Below are 25,558 nucleotides of genomic sequence, written 5' to 3' on the forward strand. Positions count from 1 at the left end.
TAACAAAGTACAGAGTCTCCAAGTGGAGTGGTCTGCTGTTACAGCAGAAGAATATATAGGCGAAATTGGATCCTCTTTTTATTTGCACTTCCATAACCATTATTTAGGCATCAAGAAAGGACAGAACTGCAGCTTTTCAGTGATACTGGCATCAAGTAACTGATGAAACAGAGTTGGTGGTAATGAGGCCTTTTTTACAGTGGGAAGGATTCAGGAGAGCGGTGCAGCTGGCTGCTGGGAGTAAGGCATTGTTGTACAAGTCCAGTAATCTGGAGAGGGAGGTAATTGTTGAAGTAACTGTGTTCTGCTGAACTTCGGTGTCGGTGAAGAAAGTTGGAGTCAATTTTAGTTGTTGAATGTTATAGCTTAAATAATGCAAGGCTTGTAGTTATTGCATATTTACAACAGGATTGTGGAAAACTACTCAGAACTTTATAAAATACGGAGAGAATGAAGGACCTGGAAGTTCCAGACGAGCTTGTCAGCTGGTTTTCAAGGCATGCTGCTCTTGGTGTCAGCTCCGATTCATATGTTCAGAGGCTTTAAAAGCGACGTCTTGCAGTAGAAGGACAATATGGAGAGGTGTTCTAGCATTACAGCATCCATACTTTTTGAATGGAGTTTCATGTTTTTGGTAGTCCTCTGGTGTGTCTGATAGTTGCTTTGCATTCATGGAGTGGTGAATCAATGCAAATCACACCCTTCCTCTTCCTGGTGTTTGCTGTGGTGTCACTGAAATTGCCACCTTTACTATAGTAGGGTTGGGAATAAAGAGACCTGAGGGAGCTATGCTTTTTTACCTGAACCTGAATTTAGCTTGTTGTGGTTTACCAGGGAGTCACAGTTAAGGTCTGGAACCTGACAGAGAGTGTTTGCCTGCTCCCTTGTTCCGTGCAGGGTTTTATGGCAGGATATGGTGTGATGGGAAAGCAGGGTATGTGAGAATCATCCGGTGTGCTTGGACACCTTGGTTGTGAATTATAGCCCGTCTAGCATAATACTGAAAAACATTAAATTCACCTAAAACTAATTACTGAACTTCTGGTTTATGGGAATGTCTGAGAAGTGTGTCTGTAGCTTATTTAATATGTGTGAGGGGAGTAAGCATAGTCTGATTTATAAAGCAGAAGATGAGAGAAGAGATCAGAGTTTTCTCCTTAGCTCAGCAAATGACTGGTAGATTGGAGTTATATTGGCTCTTGACCTCTGGGTATTACAGCTGTATATGCATTGCTGCCCCTGCCGTTCTTGTGGTCTGTATTAGGATCATTACATGGTTTTGGCTTTTTTCAAGCATTGTCTTAAATGAGGAGGATTTGTTCAGGCCATTAAGCCTGCAACTTTATGTTTAGGCATCTTTTACTCAATCATTTGGCCACAGATATCAGTTAGGGTTGTTTTACTTTATAGCAGGCCAGCTAATATGTAATGCAGTTGTAGTGAAGCTCTCTTGAAAAAAAACCCCTGATACTGTTTATAGAGGAGGAATGTGTCTTCTTTTTATAACTTGTTTCTGTAATTTATCAATTGAAGAATGCTTAGTGTAAAGCAGAATATTTTTTGTTACTGTGAGGGTTTATTTCTTTAATTTTTTTGTGGGCTATGAGTAATGCATTACCTCTACAAGAGATTAATTTTGTATCCAGCGTACTTGTACAGAATAGTTTCCTTCTGTGGAATATCAGCCTTTTGTAGCATATAACCTGTGTATAAATTTTAAAAGGGTGATGCCACCAGTAATGCTTAATTATAGGTCTTTGATAATGCTGGCATTGGAAAGGTGGTGTTCTGCATGCCTTTATTAGATGTCATACCTAACTGTATTATAATGTTACTGTCTTCTAAAGAGTATATATTAATACATGGGAAGTCACGTTTTTTATGAAATTTCTATTGCAATACAGTTGGGTTGTATGTAGGTCAGAATCCAGGTTCATTTGTCCTGGTTTCTTTTTTTTCTTTTTTTTTTTTCTTTCTTTTTGATTGTTAAGAGCGATTATAAAAAAAGGAGAGCTAATCTTTTACAAAAATATGTTGTAAGAGAAAATGAATTCTACTTGTAAGAGGCTGGTTTTTTTGTTCTATAGCACTGTTTTCCTTGTAGATGACATATTACAGTTTAAAAGATTTCATTATCTGTAGTCATTGTTTAACCATAATGTTCTTACAATAGAGACCTTTGTTCTCCAGAAAAAATAAAACGTAGTCAGTAATTTGATAAAGTACTTCACAAAAATAATTTTCTGATTTCAATGCCATTAGTTTTTAACTTCTAATTAATGAAAATGATTGCATGCACAGGAGCTAATCTTTCAGCTAGCAACAATTAGCAGAAAGAAATATGGCAGTGAGCAACACTGTTTGTCTTGCCAGTCTCTAAAAGTTGGAGTGCATGGCAATGAGCGTGACTTTTCAGATATTTAGGAATAAATTCTGGTTTTCAGTGTGTGAAAGATTAGACAGTTAGTTTTCCTAACGTAATTTTAAATACTGCTGAGTGGCTAAGCAGCTCTTTTACACTCACTTTTTATATGTTTTATATGCAAATTTTCAATCAAACCCCGTTGCTGTGTATGTTGACATTTTGCATTCGAAGATAGAGAAGAAAACAAGCTGTAGACTGGATTTTGCATTTCTTTGTGAACTGGCTGAATAATACATATATTTTTGTTGACGTTTATGTGAACCACAATTTTTCAGTTTTTCATGCAGTGCATTTAATACTCTTGTGCCAACTTTTGCAGGTTAGGGCAGGCAAACTTCTATGGAACATAGCGGGAGTTCTATATGTATAACTTCTGCAACAGTTTCTTCCAGTGACTGCTGTTAAGTGGTGTTTTGAGTGATAAATTTGTTCCAATTAATTATTCTTTGTCTTTGCAGTGTTCTGGATGATGAGGGGAGCAGCCTGCGTCAGCAGAAGCTTGACAGGCAGGTAAGATTTTGGAGGGAGCCTTCTTGCTCTCTGAAGTCTAGATCTTGGCATAACAAAATCACTGACACATGTATCTGGTAATTGATAGAAAATTGCATCCTTTGATTAGGGAATGCAAAAGAGAGATCTGTGAAGGTTACAGCTTGCTTAGAAGTCTAACTTCCATTAAAATTTTAGTTAGTGACTGTGGTTTGAGTGATAACTCACTTGCTTTGCCTTGGACTTGTTTTAAGCTGATTTACACGGTTTTTATTACTCCTTTGATGGACCAGAAAGGACAGGTGGTTCTGCCAGACATGCCAGCCAACAGAGGTTTACCACAGTGTTTTTAGTTGTTTGGGGTTTTTTGTTGTTTTGTTGTTGTTGTTCCATCATTTAGCCCTTGTGGTTGTAAAATACTTGTTACTGTATTCCAACATGACTTGTACAAGAAAAAGTGATTCGGAATCTCTTCCATGAAACCTTAGGGAACGCTGCCACCATGTTCTAATGGGGTTTGAGGTTTCCACTTTTCCTTTGATTTTTCTGTGGTCCCCTTTTCACAAGACTTTGTTATGTTTATAGTTAAACTTCGTGAGTTTAATTTTATGTTTTTCTATAAATTTCTTTTCCCATTGTTTTATCAGCTTGCATGTCTAGCAGCATCTCATTTTCAAATTCAAATACTTTTAATTTATGCTGTAATCCTGTACTAGATTCGGATTGCTTTGAAGTCATGTTGAGGTGTTTCACACAATTTATGGAGATGAGAGTCCACTCTCCATTTTTATTCTTCAGTTTTAGTGCATCTGTTTTCCAGAAGCACAAAATCACTGTACAGGAGGAGGGAAATGGTAAAGTAATGGATAAATAAAATTAACAGTTTAGTTGCTTGAAGTTGTGGAAGAGGGATCAAAGAGAGAGATGCCTATGGTGTCATTGGATGCTGAAGGTTTTGGTTTTCAGCAGGTCTAGCTGAGAAATTCAAGTGTTTAATTAAAGTTCATCTTGTATAGTTGTTAAATTAGGTTAATGTCGAGCATTATCGCTTGATTCTATTTTGCAGATTACCTGCTTTTAATTTACAGAAACTTAAATTGGCATCTCTGCCTGATGCCCTTGCTTACCCTCCCATTGCTTCACAGCCAGTACTCACACTGTTTTCCCAACGGTTATTTCCAAGCAAGCTCTGACAGCTGGTAGACTGCTTAGAAAGATCTATTCTAATTATTTGCTGTTTTCAGCAGAAGATGTTTTAGCAGTGAGCTGGTTGTGGTTTTTTGGAAAGATTTCATATAACCTGATATCCCAATATCCCACTTGCCAACTGTTGCCACTGGAAAATTGGAGAAGGTATAAAGATATCCATTGTGTTTCTTCATAGGTTGCTACTGTTTGGAGTCCAGTAACGGATGCTTTTCTTTGTATTTTCCTCAGCGAGCACTGCTAGAACAGAAGCAGAAAAAAAAGCGCCAGGACCCATTAATGGTTCAGTCCAATGTGGACAGTCGCCCAAGAACGCGCAGAATGAAACATTCGGAAGAACAAGCACCGTTGGTTGAATCGTATCTTAACAGCAACAGCAGCATCATATATCATGGTATACGAATATTATCTCTTGCATATATGTTTACTGCAAGTCACAGTATGATGCTCTTCTTGTTGAATTTATGCTAACGGGAACAAAGGTGTTTTTTTCTGGATTTTTTTTTAGTAGATAATTAATATCCTTCACTTGTGTTTGGGGATAAAAACATCAGAACTTGCAATGCAAGCCTAACAGGAGGGAGCAAGGTAACTAGCTGCCATCTGCCATTTCACTGCTGTGGGGAAGAGAGAGTGGCTTGTCCCTGTTGCCATGAATATTTAAGTGTCTTCAGTCTTGGTTTCTCCTGAAGTAAAGCTTATGTGTTCCACTCTGTGTATTCCTCTGCACGTAAATTTGCTTAAGCCTACACAGTGTTAGTGATAAATTTGAAACTTGTTAACTAATTTCAGCTAAGTTTGAATATAATAATTTCAAAGATACTGTGTTTCTGCAAGGTTCATTAAAATAGGTGGGTAGGTAGAGAAGAACATTTCAAGCTTGTACAATATAGCCTGTGCTTTCTTATTAAAGATTAGAGAATCCAGAAGGGACAGAGACACTTCAGGTCTCACAGCCATAGGGGAAAAAAAATTAATGCTGTTTCATTTATTGTTAGACTTCAAAGAATTTAATCATCAGACATAAATCCTAAGGAAACCAGTAGTTATTTAGTTCTGTGCTCACATGGGCCATGCTTGTTGGCCCCTAATGAGGGTAATGCATACTTTTCCTCAGGATTTCCTAGAGGGAGCTTGGGTAACCCTTGTTCAACGTTTTATCTCTTGTAGATCTCATTTCAGGTTGCTAACACATGCAAGAGCTAGAACAGTAATTTTTAAACTTTCTTGTTCTGCAGATTGTTGGGTTTGAGTCATAAGGGATTCATAAGCCTCAATAGCAAAAGGCTTCCTTCCCTCAGTAATGATGAGTATGTGGAACGAGCTGAAATCTACTGGTACTGGGAATGCAGTTGGCTCTTTTCAGGTTGGGAGTGCTACTAGGTGGCAGAGTACTTAAGGTTTAATGTCTAAAACCCAAAACCTAAGAAGCCTTTGTGAATCTACCTCTGGAAAAAAACACCAAACTAACCAGTATCCTGCTCTTAAACAAACAAACGAAGACTTAATGCATCATTCAGTTCAGAACTCTATCAAGTATACTGCACATGCTATACCATTTCATTTTCAGTTGTGGTCACGTCTTTCAACAAGGAGACGGCAGGTATTCACTAGACTAACTGATCACGCTGCGAGAAGTGCAGGTTTCAGGGTCTCTACCCCTGGTTTGCAACTGGTGAAACTTTTTGGTGTGGTTACACCTACAGGATTTATTTTTAGAAACTGGAAATTGCATTGATTAAATGTTAAGGTTTCATTAATAATGGACCTTTTTAATCTTGCTTCTGCAAGCAGATAGGCTATCATAAGTGATTTCAAATGGAGAATTATTTTTTCTCTTACTATTATTTTAATTATGTTTTTTGAATAAATATTAAAAGCATTAGTAATATTTCTCTCTCTTTAGTGTCTTTTTCTTAGGGCCTGGGAAGAAGATTTTAAAGAGGAAACTAAATTTCTTTCTAGTCTGACCTAAGAATTTAATTTAATGCAGAATTTTTGTTTTGTTTCTTTACTTTTTAATCGGAGAAAACAGAAAATTTCTCTTTCCTCTTCCACTCAGTAGCTTATCGAAGGTACAAGAACTGCTTTAAGAAATAGTGTCTTATGGTACAGAGGTGCCGTCATATGCTAAAGCTTCTGTATTGTCAGTTGAACAAAGTTTTAATTTTCAGAGATCAGAGAAACAGACATTATTGTCCCATAAATGGTAGCAAATCTCATATCTGCACTAATTTTGCAACAGTTTGCACCAGAGTGGACTTTCGGATTGAAGTGAGGTTAACTGTGCTCTTAAGGTAAAAGTGACCCTTCCTGTAATATTCAGACCACACCATTTACTGGAATACTTACTAATTTATTTTCCTTAAATCAGTTTGTTCTAAATTTGTCTCTCAGACCCTTTCAATATTTCACAAGGTTTCAGAGAAGCAAAAAAAATATACTAATGTTTCTCATATTCACTCTGGAGTTTGTTAATCCCTGGGGACAGCTGTCCTTGAAATAAACCGTGCAGTTAGCAAAAGCTGATTTAGAAGAATTGAATTACCTAGCAAAGTGTTTGATTGCCTTGTAAAATCCTTTGTTAGGAACAGTGCTTTTGAAAATATTGTAAGAACTCCAGAAGCGTCCTTTTTTGGTGTGGTCTTCTCTGGGAATGTGCTTAGTGTCTTCGGTTACACTGTTTGCATGGTACATAGTTCAGTTTTGATGGCCATTTTCAACTATGGTATTCAGCTTCAGGGTTGGCACTTTTTTCCCCTTCAATGAAAACATTTGTATGTGGCAGCGTCGGATGCATGAGACAGCTGGGCTGTTTCTAAAGAACTATTTTGCGCTTTTCCGTTCATTTGTTTCTGTTATGGGCATGCTGATTTTAAGTTAAGAATGACTCTTTGATGGGAGTTGACGGTCTGCTGAATGAACTACATTGCTTGGATGAGCATGTTTGTGAAATCAATTCCTGTACTGCAAATGCTACAAAAAGAACACTTATTTCCACCTATCCTCTTCTACTCTCTTTTTTTAGCTTGTACTAATTCTGTGTAGCACAAAAGTACTTGTTGATTTCAACAAATAATTGGATGCCTGTGTGGAGATATCTCTATGGTATTTTGGGCAAAGTAGGTCAGAGATAACATCTCAGCAATTCTGAGATATTAGGCTTTCTGCATTGGGAAATTTTCTTTCATACGCTGCCATAGCTTATTCTGATGCAGTTGTATGTGCTGCAGTGGTTCCCTGATGGGCAACTCGTCTCTGGAATAAAAATGCATTTCATTCCTGAATAATTATCAGTGTGGAGTAGAAAGTCAGTCACTTTTGTTCTGATATAGAACATTGGCCTGGTGAGCTGTTTGTAGGTAGATACAGTGGAACAGCATATTTTGCTAGTTAAGCTGATCATAAGTTTTTCCATATAAAGGAGCCCTTGGCTGCTCTTGAACCTCTGCAGGGAGTTGCTACTAGCCCTCTGGCTGCACATGTATTTTGCTTCATCTAGTTTGGAGCCAAGGGGAAATGCAAATAAATCTAAGATGTGATAGGATGGAGGGATGTTAATTAAGGGCTGTGACTGAGCTCAGCTGGGGCAGCTCACAAAGGGGATAATATAGATGCGGCTTTTCCTACACTTGAATTGCTTGGGATTGAAGATGCCAGGGCCAGTTCAATTCAGTATGAAACAGAGCAGGTACAGGGCTTTTTGAGTTTCTTTTTTGTTAGTTTAATAAATAGCAAGATGGCTCTGCTGAAAGAGTGTGTCCACAGAGCAGGGAGGATTATTGCCAGGATCACTGATTTTTTCTTGGATACCTTCAAAGCAGAGGGATGACACATTGATAAGGTGCAATGGTATCTCTGTTCCCTGCTAACTGTTACTAGCAATTCCTCTTAGGTGTTGTGAGACAAAAAAGATGGGAGATGGGTGCTCTTTCACTGAGCAAGTGGCTCTGCAGAATTTACCAGGGTGCAAGTCTGCAGCCAGAATATTTCTTCTCAGTTCCTGCCCATATTTTACCTACAGTTTTCAGATCCTGTAGCTTGGGAACGATTTGCACATAGTGTATCTTTTTAAAACCTATTGGGTTTTGGCATAATGCTTAATTAACTAATAACCACAGAAGTATTTGAGTTATCTGTGGGAACTGACAGAAATTAATTTGAGCAGTCCAACTTGAGATAAAGTGAACCCTTGGCACTCTGGTCCATGAGTGGTCAGTTTGAGCTGGAGTGTTAGCCAGTGGTAGTGCAGTGCTTGCCTGTCAGCATCTGTACATCAGGTAGGAGCAAGCGTGCAGGAAATTGCTTTTGTTACTTGGAAAGGATTATAGAGATCTATTTCATGGGAACAGAACCTCTTGTTTTACAATCTGCACATCTAGGATCATAGGCGTACTAATAGGAGAAACAGTTTCATGGCAGCATTTCTAGACAAGTCCGGGACAAAGCTGAGTATATGGAAGTAACAAAAAATCTTCGTGTAAAATGGATGCACTGCCTTCTTTTTTTTTTTTCCCTCTTTTTCCTTTCTCTGCTCTGAAATGAAGGTATGAATGTGGTTTGGGATCACATTTCCAGGTTAGAGCCTAAATTATCCAGGCCATTTCAAGCAATAGGTATCCTTCCATTCACTTCCATGATCTTTGGCTCCAGTTGTTATTATTACAAATAATGCCCCTCGCAGTACCAAATACAACTTCATTGCTGTTTCATCATTATAAATAGCAAAATAAGAATAACAATATTTTGTATTGCGGTTAAGTTTACATTGTATATAAAAGACAACAGTCATTTATTCACTGGAATAAATTTAATCCCTCTGTGTAGAAGAGATCACTTACAAATTTGTCTTCTCTTTCTTGTGCTCTTGCCTATTTTTGATTCAATGTCCTTCGTAAGGACATACTGCTTCCTGTTTGTTTGAAGTTCTTATTAAATTTCACTTGCCATTCTGTAATGCCTCACAGTCACATCTGCTGGTTTGTTTTCATGTATATCTCTACACCACTTATTTTGTGAAGTTTGTTGAAAACCTGAACAAACATTTTAGCCTGATATGACATTGCAGAATTCTGCTGTGAGTACAGTTCTTTTCAGTCTGGATTGCAAATACATACTGAGCATTCCTGGAGCCAAGTAGCATGCAGAGATACTAGTTACTGCAAGAATTTAATTATGTTATTTAATTACATTTAATACAAATGATAAAAGCTCATTTTTACAGAGAAAAGTAATTGTATTTCTGTGAAAATGGTGGATTTCCATTGGGGAGCGATTTTTATTTTCACAGCGCTGAGGAAGGCAGAGATTTGAATGAGTGCCAGATCTGCTTTCATTAATATTACCATACTTTGTTGCAGCTGTGCCTTTTTTTTTTTTTAAAGACTTGAAATTAAAAATGTTTTCAATTAGATACTCTCACAGTAATTTTCATGGCAACTTCCAATTTAGAAATTTAGATTAACCATGTGTGAAAAGGCAAAATTACTTTCTTACTTTCCTTCTTTGACATTTGGCAGTGCATCTAGATGCAATGGTTGTGTGGTGTGTTGAACACACTTTTGATGACAAGTCATAGGTCTGGATTGTTAAATTTGATGTGTCGTTCTGCTCCTTTACTGTGAATGATGAGAGAGTTGTCTGATGAGTACCAAGCTGTCAACTTTATAAGGTGACATCAGTTAACCATTCCTTTAAAAACCCATATATTTGCGTATTCATCAAAACAGTGTTTTGCCATTCCTGTTTTCCACTGATCTTGTAATGAGATGGTATTAGTTTATTTTTTGTAGATAGCAAGGAATTTTCTGTGCTCAAGACTATTAATACTGAGATCAGGCAGCACTCCCAAGTACCATGCAGGCAAAACACTTAATTTCCAATAAGCATATATTCTGTGATCTCCCTTTCAGCCGCAGTCTCTTCACCTTCATCCTTTAAAACACCTTTTTGATTTATCCGCAGTCCTTACTGCACTAGTACATTTCCAAAATAAACAAACTCACCCAGCAGCAAGGACCAGAGAGCAGCGGGTAGCAGGTGGTTTACAGGTCTTTTTGTGGTTGTTGGTACTGAAGGACTTGAGAAGGAAGTTTAGAGGCAATTGCTTAAAAATTGCTTGAAAAATTCCCTTCTCTTTGCTTTAAATTTCCACTTGAAGTACGTTTACTTTTAGTTGCTACTAGACAACTAGCTGTTATTTTCTGCCTTTGACAATCTCTGTGCCAGGGAGCACCACCCTACAGGCTTTCAGCGTGGTGGGCAGAGCCAGCCGCTGCTAACAGGGTTCTCAGTGGTCCCAGGCACAAGGGATGAACTGGGGCCAGGGCCCTCCAGAGTGGAGAGGAGATGGGGCCAGGAGGCAAGGCTGCAGTGTACATATGAGGGGCCCCTGGAGCCGATGAGCTACCTACGGCGTAGCAGGAGAGGCAGCTGGGAAGCGGCACACAGCCCGGCTGGCAGCAGAGCCCAGCTGGGCAGAAAGGGAGCCATATCCCACGGGCAGGGTGCAGGTAGAGGCCCCCAGGGAGGCTCCTTAGGGCAATTAAAGCCTACTGGTGCCCTCAGGGCCCCAACACACAACGTAATTCTGTAGTTTCTTTTTGTCCTTCATCTTCCTGGCAAAGCTTTTTTGTGGACAATTTCAGCTTTCCTTACTCTAGTTGTCTCCTTTCCCAAAGAGTCCAAAATTTGCTATTAAGCCTCCATTCTACATGCTTTCTCCTCTTTCCCCCTCTCCAGTGTCAGATATGGGAGGTTTATGAAGAATCTTTTCTTTAATTCCTTTCTTTGTTCTTTCTGAGGAAATCTTACAGCAGTGAGCTTTTAGTAACGTCCTTAGGCAGCACCAGGCTCTTGTGCATGCTTGTTCCTTTTTTCTCAGCTCATTCATGTTCACTTTCACTTACGAGTATTTTAGCCTTTATAAAATCACCCTGGTCAACACATCAGTGTTATACGTAAACTGCAAGGAGCCATAGGGAGTTTATAGGCAATGTAAGCTTTTGGGCATCTGGAATCTGTTACTAGCTGCAGGGGTAATACCTTTGATTATAACCATTTTAAAGCAGAAATCAAATCTCTGCGTGTGATTAAATAGTAACTAACATGCCTAATTCAGGCCCTTGTATTTAACTAATTGTCTATATAAAACTAATGAAAAAATTCCATTGCATTGTAAAATACAGTGGGTTTTCCCATCTTCAGAGTATTTCTGATCGAATCCAGTCTCTTTGAGGTGATTGTAGAAATGCTAGACCAGTTGAGAATCTAAGTTGATGAAATAAAGTAATAATGAACAACAGCCCAAATAAGCAACACGATTCACTAAGGCTAGAACTTTGCAAAGTAAAACAGCAAGCCATTCTTACAGTGAAACACAAGACCATCTTAGGCAACTGTAAGAAAAGGACAACCAATTTGCATTGGTTTGTTAAGGTATACTCTGACTGAACTGTAGTTTATCTTTCTTTGCGTGATACTGATTCCGGATTTTACTTTCACAGTTGAGAGGACATTGGTAAATATAATGAATATTTGCCTTACACAGTTGAGCCAATTATTTGTCTCGCATCCCTCATCATATGATTCAGCCTCTTTCTACTGAAGGTGTTTTCCAGACAGACTACACAAATTTTTAATGCATCCATTTAAAATGATAATTTTTTTGTGATTTTTCACTCAGTTCATTCTTCACATAGTGTACTGATCAAAAAACTTTTTTTTTTTTAGCACATGGCACTTTTATGTGATAGAGATTGGTAAGTTACGATTCATAGATATTTTTTTTCTTTCTTCCTCTTAAGTTCATGAGAGTGTGCAAGCACTCATATCAAGAAAATGGTCATGCAAATGGAAAAAAACTCCTGCATTTTCATTGCATGCTACTTTGAAACTAATTTCCTGTGTGAACTTCTCATGAAGGCCAGATGGAAAAACACGCTTTTCATTTTCATTCACTCATAGAAATATGTATGGGTAACTATCTTTCACTATTTTTTTCAATTCTGTGTTTGTCTGCATCATAGAGTATTCACTTACTTATAAATTGCATCCTTTTGTTTGATTGTGTTGTAGCTTTATCCCTGTAACATGCAGTGTTTTCCCACATAGAACTGGTTCATGGGAGAGACTTCTTTTTCCTGCTTTTAGTAGTCAGCCCACTGGTGATGCAAGGCAAAGCCAGGACACTGCCCTTCTCTGCTTTGGTGCAAGTCCTTCTACACTCACCTCATACTGTGTTAATACCTTTTTTTCTTTTCAGCCCAGATCCTGAACTAATATTGCAATCTGTGCTCTTTTCTGTATCCTCCAAAGTATTTTTTTCTAATACTGTATCGAGGTTAGTAGTCAGTACTTGATTTCATGAACATTGATGAATAACACTAAAATTAAAATCATGTCATTGCTTTGTCTGAGAGCTTGCCATTTATCTCAGAACTACTTCTTACAATTTATGAGTCCAAATGAGAACGAAACATCAGATCTGAGAGTCCAGCATTATTTGCTGTTTGGAATTCTGTCTCAACACAACATATGCTTCTCCATTTTTGTCTTGTCTAAATATGAATTCTAGTACAAACAGATTATTCTAATGGGAAAGGAAAATCTGTAGAGCTTTTTTAAGTGAAGATTTTAATAATTTGGGGTTGGGCATACAAAGTATCAGGCTAGATTTTCAAAGGTGGTTTGTTTAAGGCGGGGATCAGTAGGGATTTTAAAAGTTGCCTAAATCTTCTTTGTACTGAAATTAATGCATTTTTTGAGTGAAAGTCTGTGAAACTCTATCCCTGTATAGCTGCATTTAAGGTTCTTTATTTATTTATCCTGTGGTACTGCCTACCTTTCTTTTAAACTTTTTAATGTCCAACTAAGGACATAATCATATTGTCATATCAGTCAATATTATCTAGGGAGGCCAGTTTATCTCATTTTCCTTATTCAGGCTTTCTTGCAGGGAACTGTGAATTGTTTTATGGGGCTGTCTAGAGCCTGTGGAGAATGCAGGTTAGAGTTTGCTTCAAGGTGTTCCTAACCTGCTGAGAAGGGAAATTCTTGTCAGACTGTTCCTTAGTGATCCAAAGATGTAGTAAAGGGCAGAGGAGAAGACATTTAATCTGCTGATAAAGTGGTTGGGGATAAACATTGCTTCTACGAATTGCTTCATCTCTGCAAAGACAGACTAGGAATGCTGGTTCAGTGAGTTCAAAGCTCCACACACTAATGACCAGCTGCCAGGTGAGTGCAGAGAGTATTGGAAATGTTGGCTCTTACAACTCTCCAGGGTAAGAGAAGGCACTGGAAACAGAAAACAGAAAACAGTGTTTTTTACTTAGCTCCACATGTAAATCTGTTGGACCCACTGAGCAAAGCTGGCAGGCTTCAGAAGGTGGCCCATTGCCCACTCCTCTGCAAGGATCAAAGTATTGACTGGCCCTGGGCAGCACTTACCTGGCGGGTATTTGGTGGGGGTCAGCACTTCTGGGCAGGGGAGACCAGTGCTTACCCTGTGCAAATATGTAGCCAAGTCCCCTGGATCTCTGTACTGTCCTGAACTGAATTTGTACAGTCAGTAGCAAAGCTACATAACTTCTTTGATATCTGCAGTCACAAGAGAAAACAGTGGATGAGCTTCAGCTGAGTTCTGCTGTTTGCTGAATAGTTAATAACTAAGATGATTTTGTGGTGGAGTTGGTATTTTGCGATTAGGTTTGGATTTATTTTAGAGGTAGTGGTTTAAATGTAATGGTAAAACTTGGGAAAGCATCTGTAATTAGAAGCAGGAAATCCTGTGCCAATTCCTTCATGAACCCAGCTGCAGTATCTGCATGCTTCTGGGTTAAATCTTATTTTGCAGCCTCCATTACTTATGTCTGAAAGTCCTGTTTACCATAGACAACAGTGATGGTATACGCTCAAAATAGCTACTGGACTGAAATCTTCTTCTCTGCCTTATAAAGCAATGGAAATATTTCTTTCTCTGTCCTTTAGAGCTCCATCACTGTACTTATAATTAGGTATCTCTTGCTGAAAGTTATGCGACAAAAGTAATTCAAAAAGCTTCAGGCTTTTACGTGTTAATTCAAAGGATGGCTGACAAGATAGTGAAGTAAGTCTTCAACTTTTCAATTAACAATGTCAGAATGTTTCATCCTTTGCTGATTAATCATTGCTTTGGACCAAGTAAATGATGCTTCATCTGAGTGAATGAATATGGTCATTTTTTAAATGATTTCAAGAACTGTCTGGTCATTTAATATAGGTCATTTGTAAAGTACTGAATTTAATTATAATGTGGATTATAATCTTTAAAACAATTAAAAGAACATACTCCAGTTTTTAAAGAGAGACCGAGCCACAGATACAGGATAGATTGCTGGGTTGGCAAATCATACCTATTTAGAGACTGTGGAGTTAGGACTGTTTGGTTTTCTGCTTAGTCTGAGGCTGCCATGCCTGTGGAAGTAAGACCCGGTGTACTGTCTTTTATGTGCCATTTTCCCTGGTGCCCTGTGCACTCATACCTTTGGTTACATCTTACTCACATCCAGTGCTCCTTTACACTCAGCAAAAGAACTGCAGTCTTGTGATTAGTGATTGATAAAGACAGGAATGAGGGGTCAGGCGGTGACCAGCTGTTTCTTTGGGCTTATAGTCACTCCTCTACTAAATCAGTGTATATTCTCTATAAACCTTGAACTGTTCCTCTACGTAATGAGAAAAGGAGCATGTGTTTGAGTTTCTCAGATGCTCATTGTGCTGTGAATGCAATGCTATTCATAACAGATTGCTGTGCTGAGGAGCGTAACTGTAGGTTTGTAAACTACAGTCTTCACAGACATGGTTAAACCCGTCATCTTACTCCTTTAGAGAATCTCCTTGGTGTTTCTACTCCTATTCATGTGCATGAAGGATTTGGTAAACAAGAAAGTTGCCTCACAGACCAGAAGCCTGGGGAGGACTTCCATCTTCAAAGAGAGATAACTGGCAGTCCACACATCGTTGACCATCTTTTGGTCTTTGGGGGTTTATGAAGTTTGTCAGGATATTTAAAAATTAATTTTATGGGTGGCCAGTTCTCTCCAGTAAGGTCTCTTAATGGACTCTTTTTATCCTTTTAAAGAAAGCATTTTAGTTTGGGGAAAAAGGAAGTGATGGTGGGAGGCCCCAGGTGCCAGGGTGATACTCCTCTGAGGTAAACCGCAGTCACCACGTGAAGCCAGTGGGGCTTAGCAATTAACTGTGACCAGCAGCTGGCACCAAAATCCCTCAGTGCCCACCTACAGGTTGTTTTGTTTGGGGTGTGAAGTTTGATGATTGCTTTATGTATTTCACAAAGGTAATTGGTTTTATGCCTTTGTAAACTCAATATTATTTCACTTCAAGGCTTTGCCTGGCCAGAATAAAGATTGACCTCAAAGTGTGTCATGCTTTTAGAAAATTGTAAAGCCCCTTTTTACTTTGAAAACAACTAGCATTGCATGAATTATGCTGACATTCAAAGTTTATGCCATGCATATTATGTTGAGACTTCTAAAGAATTAATTTGTGTATGTTACAAAGTAGGAGGAGTTTTTAATTTCTGCTTGTGTACAGTTTCAACATAAAATGCACGGCCGTTCTCCTTGTCATACTGTGTTATGTAGAGTTGTGCAACATGTGTTCTGAAAATAACCTTCCGATGATTCCTTGTTTACAGGGTTAGGATGTAGCTTTAAGCATAGGCACTACACAAAGTCTAAATAAAATTTTTCTGCCTTCTTGCTGCCACTGCTGATGATCAGTCTGGCAGAACTTTACCATGAGCAAAAGTGCTTCCTAGAATAGCTCACCAACACATTAATATTCTGGTGTCACTTTTGGCCTGAAAGTTCGGAGCTGATATATTATTGGAAGGAGGCAAAAGTTCAGAAATACATCCCAACTAAACTAATACTTCCAGGTTTTTACTGTAGCTGTGCAAATTCTGTTTTATTTGACTTTCCTCTCTGCATGAATTGTCTGAAATACCAAAAAAACTCTGCTATGTCTGCTTACCCTTTTATGCCTTCACAGTGTTCTCAATTCAATCTCTCCTCTCTTTCTGTTTCTCTCTTCTTTCTCTCCGTTTTTGTTTTTGGTGGGGTACCCTGAATCTCTCAAGCAGTGCAGGAGGCCGAACAGGAAGATGTAAAAGTGGTAGTGGATGCCCAAGCTCCGAAACCAACTAAAAAAACCAAGGCAGCAGCTGCGAGTTGTCAGACTGGCAGCACCAGAAAAGAGAAAAAAGGGAAACACAAAGGTTAGCTGCATGCGGCTAAATGCCAGATGTTGAATTGACTGCAAAATACCTCTTTGTTTTTTTGTTTATTTGAATTTCTGAAAATCGCCTAAAAGTAATTTCTTGAAATTTGTATGAGATTGGAAAATGTGAGTGACTTGGTCTTGTCTCGACATGTACAGCCTGGGGGTGAAGGAGGGCTAAAATTTGTAAACTGAGTCTTTTCCAAAGGAGAGTGTTCGAATTGCAGAGGAGGACAAAGGTACTGATGGAAAGATGCTGGTGTTTTCCTGCAGCGTTACAGAAATGAGACCCATTTTACACCACTGTGGGATGTTAGGCTATCTTCATGTAATGTAATTTGGAGAAACAGTCTTAAATTGCATTCATTTCTGTCCAGACTCTTACTGAGCTTTAAATGATACAAATTGGAGGTTAAGTGGGCATTTAGAAAATCATTTCAACAAAACTGGGAGAACATCCTCAAAGGGGTTCTTCAAGTTGTTACTTCAGTGTTACTCTGTCCCACTTGGCTGACACACGGGAAGCGTTTGTATGGAAAATTTTCAGCAGTGGCTTTGGGTAAGATTAGGTAGACAAAAAAATATACTACTGATAATGACAAAAGGGTAGGTAAAAATGACATTGCCATTATTACATTTACCATTTGAGCTACTTCGACTAGATGGAAGAAGTAACGAGCTACTTTAGAGGTATTAAAATTTTGTATATGTGTGTGTGTATACATGCACACTCACAGAAAGAGAGAGGGTTTGTACAACATACAGTTTCTTTTTAGCTGATATCAAATGACTAATGAAATAAATACCTTTCCAATAATTTGCAGTTCTTGGATAAAGCCACTGTAATACTGTCCTGCCTGGACTGTACTGTATTCTTGTGTGTCCAGCAGTCTCTCCATTATTGCTTAAGTAAGAAAACTGTCTATCCTTGACGAGTCTATTTAAAGATAGCAGTGACTAATAAGGGTAATTACTGAGGTCAAGAGTATTGGGGCTTATCTGTAAGGATTTTGCAGGCCTTGAGCCTACCTTATCAAAATCCTTTACACATCCTTTACATACTGCAGCTTAATTCTTGAGATCTGACTCTCCAGCGTCTCTTACGTCTGTGGTCCTTCTGGCTGCAAAGAAAGCCCTAGGTTAGGTAGGCTTTAGAGTCTGGCCCCGAGGTAAAGACTTCATTCATGTATTTGAAAAAAAGATGGTGTGTCAATACTTAGCCTTAATAAGTAAAAGTCAAAGCTAAAATTAACTGAATATAAACATTGTTGGCCAAATGAGTGAAGAGGAAGCTAATGTTTCTCAATTTAATGTAAAAATGATGCCACTCCAGCATAGGAATACAGATGCCAAATTTTATTTTGAATTACCTCTTGCTGAAGAGCAAAAATTCGTTTACTAGTTTAAAAGAAAGCCTGTCTTAGGCATTCTTTTGAATGAGCATTGTGTGGGGGTAGTACTTAAATAATAGTTACTGCATAACCGTGAGGCTCTGTTTCATCTCATGTAGTGCCCGTTTTGCCTTTATGGGCTGTCTGTATCTGTACTGTGCTCAGAACTTGAGATACTGTGCTGGTCAATTACAGCACGTTTGGTTTGAGAAATTTGCACTGTGTAACAGCAAACATGCGTACACGTTCACATGTCTTCTAGGTAGTTTTCTGATGAGCGCCTGGCTGAAATACTCTGTGAACAAAATTCTAGCTGCAGGCTAGTGAGGCACCTAGCAAGAAGCAGTCCTTGTTGGAGTGTGTGATTGCAGGGCTGTTCTGCAGACACTGCTCACATGCATGCTGGGGGCTGCCCTTGCTGGGTGGCTCTCTGAGAACTTGCTTGCTAGGTGTAGGCAGTGTGTGCTTACTGTGAAGGAATTGCACAGGTTTTTATTATTTCATAGCAGGAAACACCTCGTATTTTTCTCATATGCGATTAATATTTTTATTCATTTTCTGAAAAATTCCCCAGACAGGCAAATGTTGGCATATTTTAATAGAAGCAAGTTGTGTCAGTAAAAGTAATGTCACTTTATGTAGACTGAGAACTTTGGCATGCTGATACTGCTCTATGTGTTGGAAACTAGTATTGTCAGCTGTAGAAACCTCTGCTTCTGCTGCAATTCTTAGTGCTCATCCTGCTATGCTATGTATAGTCTTCCCTGGCCTTCAGCATTTGCCCATCAATTGCATCTTACGTACTTTTCCATGAAGTGGAGGTGCTGCTCATCACACATTATGAGTGTCTCCTCTCCTGGAGTTTATGCTAATGATTAATAACAAATCAGAAGCAATATCCCTGTCACTTAAAGCATGTTCAGAGCATACACGTAGTCCCTTCTCATCCAGCTCATCTACTTTTTTCCAGATACTGGTATTTAACTGTTCCTTCATGTATAGTTTCACCCTTGGAATCATACCTAGTTTACCTTTGATAATATTGTAAATGTGGAGGGTTTGCAGGGGATTGTAACTGGATTTCCAGTCTTGCATCCTTATTGAAGCTGCAAAATATTTTGTTATTGGATAAAAAAGTAAAACTGAATGCAACTTTAAAATTCCAGAGGTATTTTACTGATCAATCCACTAGAGACATAGCTAAGTTGTGTTACTTAAGAATGAAGAAAATGGAAGTGGTTGCAGAACCCTGAGTTGAACTTATGTCAATTTTTCAGTTACTTCTAAGAGTGAATGTGAGTTTTAAGAAAAGATTTTATAATAATATTGAATGGTTTTGCTAATAACTTAAGATCTAACCAATGAAAATGGATGAAGGGTAAATGGTCTTACACCGTTTTGTGACACAAGAGATTTTGTGTGAGGAAGTTCATTGGTAATTTGACCAAATCTTGGCAGGTTTAGGTTCTGCTTTCAGCTTTTCAATTGCTTCAGGTTTTGTCTCCACTTTGTAACCTTTGTATGTCCTGTAAACCAGCGGGGTGAATGCACTTTACATGCTAAAATAGCATTTTCAAGGTTTCTGTTAGTATTTAGCTATAGTGAGCATCACCTCTGTAAGCATAGCCAAGCTCTCTGTGCTTTAAGAAAAAAACCTTTAGACCAGATCCTGTGAATAATAAGCTAATTCAGAGAAAAAAATAAATTGAATTATACATGAATTGCTCTTGAAGCTGTAGTATAATGATTGTACTCTGGTCTTAGATGTGTGCTGCTTTTTTAAGTGGCTCCAAGAATGACGAAACTATGATCAGAACAATGTTCTAAAGACAAACACAAGGGAAATACTAGGTTTAATGAGGTTATGCTGATATAAGGCAAGAAAAGGAATGTGGCTAATTGCTCACGTAGCACTGCTTGTGCTTCTCAAGGTAGGGGTCAGCATGTTTTGTAATTCTGTGATGGCTAGTGTGTGGTATTTAGCAATTTTTTTTCAAAATCTGTGATTATTTCTTGCATTACATTCTTAATGGTGGTATCCAGTATATCCTGTGCCTATTTTTAAAAAGAAACATCATTTTGTGAGGCAGTAAGAAAATGCAGTAAACTGATAACATTTTGTATTAGCTTAGCTCATTAAACTGGTATTTTTGAAAGTTCTCCCAGTTTATTGTTTGACATGATATATTCAATATTGGAAAAACCCCCAAAATGCAACAAATGAATTTTGTTTGTTGAAAAAAGGGTTGTCCTTCCAGGGAAGACAGTGGATCAAATTCTGATTTGATTTGTGATGCTAGTAAGGCGTGATGAAGGATATTACTGAAATTAGTGTACAGTGTTGCTAGATAGTTCCACAGAAAAATAATGCAAACAAGTGAACATAGTTGCAGCAGGAACCTATGAAAAGTATGCACCCTACATAGTGTTAAAAATACAAAACCAGAGCATCTTTAGATATCAAATACCTTGATGATTCTTTGAAAAAGTATCACAGGTACATAGTGGTGTGGGTTTTTGTGTTTGGTTGGATGTCCCCCCCCAGGGTTGTGAAGAAATCAATAAATATACTGGATAAAGTGCTTTTTTGGCTATGTGCAATGAATGGGGCAAAGCCAAACAGGAACATAAAACCACAACCTTTAAAAAAGCCCCAGAAGACCATGCAAAGCAAGGAGTTAATTCAAAGTGAAATCTAATATGAGAATTCAGGAATCATTCTGTGAAAAGTTGATGTTGTTGTTTCTTTGTCTATTTCTGAGTGTTTTTCCTAGCAGTCTTGCACTTCTGGCATGTAAGTACATTCTAGGAGAACCCTGCTCTGAACTGCACTGGTTCACGCGCTGCCGTGGGCTATATAAATGAAGATTTTTGTCACTGAAACAAGGAATATGGATGTGTTTAAATGGTCAAATAATACCTTCCCAGCAATTTTTCTTTTATGTTGTACGTTTAAAGTCTATAGCATGTTGAGTATTCCCTGCTGTCCTTATGAGAGTCAGAAAGCAAATGAGCTGCTCTGAGACACAGCGCTTTTTCTGCCAGGATGGCTATTTCACGTTTTGATTTGGTTTGCTGCTTCTGTGTTTCTTTTCTCCCTTTCACGCCTGTCTGTCTGTTTTGATTTGTGCATCCTGTCCCATTTTTATATGTAACAAGCAACTGCATTAATGCTGGCTGACTTAAGAAAGCAGCACCATTTGTTGGATAAGAAGCATCATTTCTCACTGTAACACTTCCTTTCTGACAAGGGGAGGGAAGTTCATGTGGAGTAGATTTATCTCAGCTTCTTTGTGCATTAAAGAGAAAGGGTAGGAGGAACAATAAGTGAGTTTCCACCAAGAAAAGTCCTGTTATTTCTAGATCTGAGAACCCTTTCAGGCTGTGCTTTGGCAACACGTGAACTAGATTGTGAAGAATTCATTCTGGCCTCCTCAGGATAGAGATTTATGAAAGTACAGTTCCTGCTACAGTTTTCTAGATTTCGTCAAAGTGAATGTAGAGCTTGGTGCTCAAGCACTTCCTTTTGGTGTCCTGGTCTGGTCTTAGCAGTAGCCCTTGTTTTGATGGAAGTTTGGACTAAATCACCTCCAGCTGTCCTTTCCTAAAAAAAATTTCTCTTCGCCCCCTTTCCCCATAAACAAATCCCTTTGTGATTTTGCAGTTGCTGGAACCCATATCAGTGGATGTGCAGCCCCTGTGAGAACAGCCATGTACTAGGAAATGGCTTACAAAATACTGACAGCTACAATAGTCCTCAAAAATAGACTCAAAAAATGCTTTTCCCTCCTTTAAATATTCTGGTTTTTCAGTTAATTCCTTTTGAGGATAGGTTCATCTGATTGAGAGAGGGAGGGAGAGGGAGTGAAATACTACTTTCTTGTTCCACTGTTCTGGAGGTAAATTATTATACCCAGTGGTCACACTTCTTGAGGAATGCAGAATTCAAAAAAACATAATCAACTGTTGTTTTGTCTTTCTAGTTTCAAACGTGTATCACTTGAGACAATAGAAGCGGAAGCAGGGTTTGCTTTAAGCCAAGTTCTTTAAAGGACAAAACTCTTTATTTGTTCTGCTGTCAGTCTAACAGGAACAGATTTCTCTGAGGACAGACTCCCTGTCTTTGACCTCGGAGGAGGCCAGCTGGCCTTTGAAGGGTCATGCTGCCATCCCTAATTTGGGAGGAAGAGCAGCTTCTGAATAGCAGTGCTTCTGAAGAACAGTTGCAATTGCAGCGTTGCTGCTGGCCACAGCCTTGGGTGTTACCCATGTGGGTATGAATTCTGTGTTGGACCCGGTGGCTTATCCAACCTGGTATCTTGCCTATGAAGGCACATACAAGAAGATTTAAAAAAAAAATATAAAATATCTAGTGTGCCTGCGTTTGCTGTCAGCGTGTTTGTAGAGGAAGGACATACTTGTAGAACCCTTGTTGATGTAACTGAGCTCAGAAAATGTGGCTTGAGATTTTCTCTTCCAGGGACCTCTTGCCTGACCTCGGTCAACTCTTCAGATCTGGTCTGCAAAGGGCTTAAGCATTCTTAAAACTTAGTCTGTGAGCAATATGCCTGACTTCATGTGTTGAATTTGTGTCTTAAATGCTTTATAAAATGACAAGAATCTTTGTGTCCTGCAGTTCCTCATTTGTAAAGTAGGGACAGAAATACTTGTTTTCTATGCTATGTTCCTTTCCTGATATGTAATCTCATTTGCTGTTCAGTCACTGAGCTCAGTTAGTTCTCTCTGATGTATGATAACTTCCTTTTTAGTTTCTTTCTTAGTTTGAAGATGTCCTATGAAGAAATTCTTAATTTATTGTAACCATTATTTTCAAATAATTTAGAAATCTGTCTTTTCATGGTGTCTTAGGAGTAGTAAAGACTCTCTGTGAATAATCAGTTAATCATTCTTTCCTGTACTTAAGAGTTCATTTAAAAACTAAGAGGAAATAACATTTGCTGAAAATCTTTTCACAGCAAAATGTTTGCATGTATAAATGCATGCAGAAAGGAACATGATGTGTATAAATACAATTAAATTCTTTTCCTGCAAGATCCAATTACTGGGGATTCATGTAGTATATAGTTAAATACTTAAATAATGTTTTGGAGAGCTGACTCACTATGCTTATGCCTGTAATTTGCTGCTGGGTAGTTTGCCATATATTTAATCTGTAACTGATTTTTTCAAGACTACCGTAGTGCATCGTACACTACTGTCAGATAGCAAAATCTTTCCTCATGTTTGGTCTTGTGCTCATCTAGAAGTAGTGGCCACACGTATCAGCGGCCTCTCTGAGCTTTCCCTGGTCATACAAAGCTCAGTAGTATGTACTCTTTTCCTCCCATTTGACCTTCTCCCCTTACCCCATTGTCCCTTAAAAATTTAAATACTCTTTCTTGATTATCTCTGGAGCAATGAAGTAATCAAAATTGCAGTTCTGCCCTATCCTCTTTAATGTTGGTATTCTACTGTAGTATTATAGAGTCATTAGACTGTGATGACTTTGAGAATTTCTCTGATGGGGTGTCTAGAAATGCTCAATTTCTATCCAGTTTTGAGAGGAAGTTCCACTTGGACCTAATCTGTTACAGATTCTGGGTTTAGACAGGACTATTGAACATCTAAGACTTGCGTTCAGCATGACTATACCCTTAGTTTCCCACTTGCAAATAGGGTTAGGAAGTTGTATTTCGTTCCTGAAAAAATAATTTTGGAAGATTGTGAAGCTGAAACAAAAATGCATGGGTATCAAATGGATAGCCAGAACTGCACTTGTCATGCTCTACTAGTGCTGTTGTGGGAGAAGGAAAAAACACCCCAAAAGGACCTCTAGATCTGTAGGACCAAGGAGGAGTGATGTACTTCAGGGTCTGTAGCTGCCATCCCATGCAGTCTGTACTTGTTCATCAGAAAGAAATTTGATAACTACATCTAGTAGAACTGAGATGGCTCATCCATATTCATTTTAGTATCTATCTATAGGACATACCAAATTTGTTGGAAGTGGTTCAGCAGAAAGCTGCTGGGCATGTGGGGTAGAGAAATGTATGCCTGGTGACCCTTACATTAAGATATTTCCTTTAATTGCTGGATTGGAACAATAAAACAAGGTCTCAACTTCATATCATTGAAATACATTGTTGTTACTAAATCCAGGGAGACTGAATGGATTTTGGGTTGTTGGTCCATCCTTTAGAAGCTGAAGTTTCAAACAGGCATAGTGTGGTATAGAAGGCACAAAAGCTTAGATTTGTTTCTTATGCCTCATAAACACTAAGCAAGATTTGCAACTTTATTCCTTTTCCAAGGCTTTCGGTAGCAGTTCTGTCCTTTATTTTTCCCCATACCTTTTTCTCTGTCACCTCATTCCAGACCTGGATCTTGTGATTTTTTTTAATTTTTTTTTTTGGGGGGGGGTGTAGGTAATTAACATTTTGTGTGGTTAAAGCAGAAGAAAAAAAATCCTATCTAAAAATCTCATACCTGAGATCAAACTTAAGTGCATATCCACCTAATGTATTTTGAATTTCTTAGAATTTAGATTAATTCAGGTTATAAAAACATTCTATGTGCTAGTTTAGATTACCAGCTTGTAAGAGCATGATACTGTATTTATAAATATTGTCTAGAAGATTTTAGGTGCTAACAGAATACAGGCATTGCTAAATAGTAGTTTATAGGATGGAAACACCAATGAATGCCAATTTTCTGTTGCTTTTTTTTCATTATTTCTTTGTTTTCATTTCTGGTACCTCTGGGTTTCATCTGAGACGTGGCCATGTCAAAGTTTACCAGAAGGCCTTTACTGAAGGGACTGGTACTCCGGGGGTTGTTTTGATCTCCCTCTTTCCTCCCTGCCCTCCTTCACTGCCTCTCAGAAATTCCCTCTTCTTCTTAGCAGGTGTTCCAGGACATCTCTGTCAGGTTTTTTTCTACCTAATTTTTGGTAAAAGCTGTAGAAAACACTGAGTGTAGCAATAAAGACTTCCTTTTTGGCAGAGCCCACTCAGCTTCTTTGCCTCTTTTGACCCTGTCCTTAAACAGGGAAGCTGGTAACTATAGACATGAATGGTTTGTTTTATTGCACAGTGAACCATCCTTCCAGTAAGTGGGTGAAAAGGAGTCAGCTAGGCAAAGAAAGTGAGAACACCCGGAGAGATCCACCTTGAGTATCACAATTACAAAAGCTTGGAAGTGTTTTCAGACATTAGGTAGTTAATAGTAAAGCTGCCTTTTGAACTGTGACTTGCAAAGATACAATTATATCTCATGATACAGGAAAAAGAAATGTATGCTTGCATTTAATACCATTTTACACATACATATATAGCTACAAAGATGTACTATACAAATATTAAATAGTGTTGCATTTGCCACGAACCATCTACAGTATTCTAATGCACCAGAGGTTCTTTCCCTGCTCCCCCCCCCCCCCCCTCGTCTGGCTATATCTTCCATTCCCTTAAATGGGGTCACTAGTGGAACCATTCGTACTGCTTAATAACACACTCTACCAGTGATGCACTCTTCAGAATACTGAAATTGATTTTTCTTCTCTGAAAGTGTGACCTGCCAGTGTAGCCTTTGTCCTAACGCTTAATAATACGTGATGTTCCTGACAACACGGGATGTGAGCGCAAATGTTCTGCAGGCATCAGAAAAAAGAGTCTCCGTGCAATGTCTAATGCTGTCAAAGGCGTTTCATTTGCTGCAGATCAGTCTCTGCTTTGAAGAAGAATAATTAAGGTGTTTTGTTCCTTTT

At 38.5% G+C, this 25,558-nt stretch overlaps 1 protein-coding gene across 8 annotated transcripts in view; it reads left to right on the forward strand.

The window, feature by feature from the left end:
* Nucleotides 1–25,558, forward strand: part of TUB (TUB bipartite transcription factor) — a 164,806-nt gene that overhangs the window by 111,951 nt on the left and 27,297 nt on the right. For 5 of the 8 annotated variants that reach the window (XM_027784983.2, XM_055813782.1, XM_013298259.3 and 2 more), the window contains exons 2-4: nt 2,884–2,935; nt 4,352–4,514; nt 16,266–16,400. In XM_027784983.2, the coding sequence (XP_027640784.2) occupies nt 2,884–2,935; nt 4,352–4,514; nt 16,266–16,400 (350 nt within the window). The remainder of the gene's footprint in view (nt 1–2,883; nt 2,936–4,351; nt 4,515–16,265; nt 16,401–25,558) is intronic. The other 3 variants (XM_055813783.1, XM_027784985.2, XM_027784987.2) reach the window with 1 other exon arrangement.

Source organism: Falco peregrinus, chromosome 9 (assembly GCF_023634155.1).
Source record: "Falco peregrinus isolate bFalPer1 chromosome 9, bFalPer1.pri, whole genome shotgun sequence".
Classification (NCBI taxonomy): Eukaryota; Metazoa; Chordata; class Aves; order Falconiformes; family Falconidae; genus Falco; species Falco peregrinus.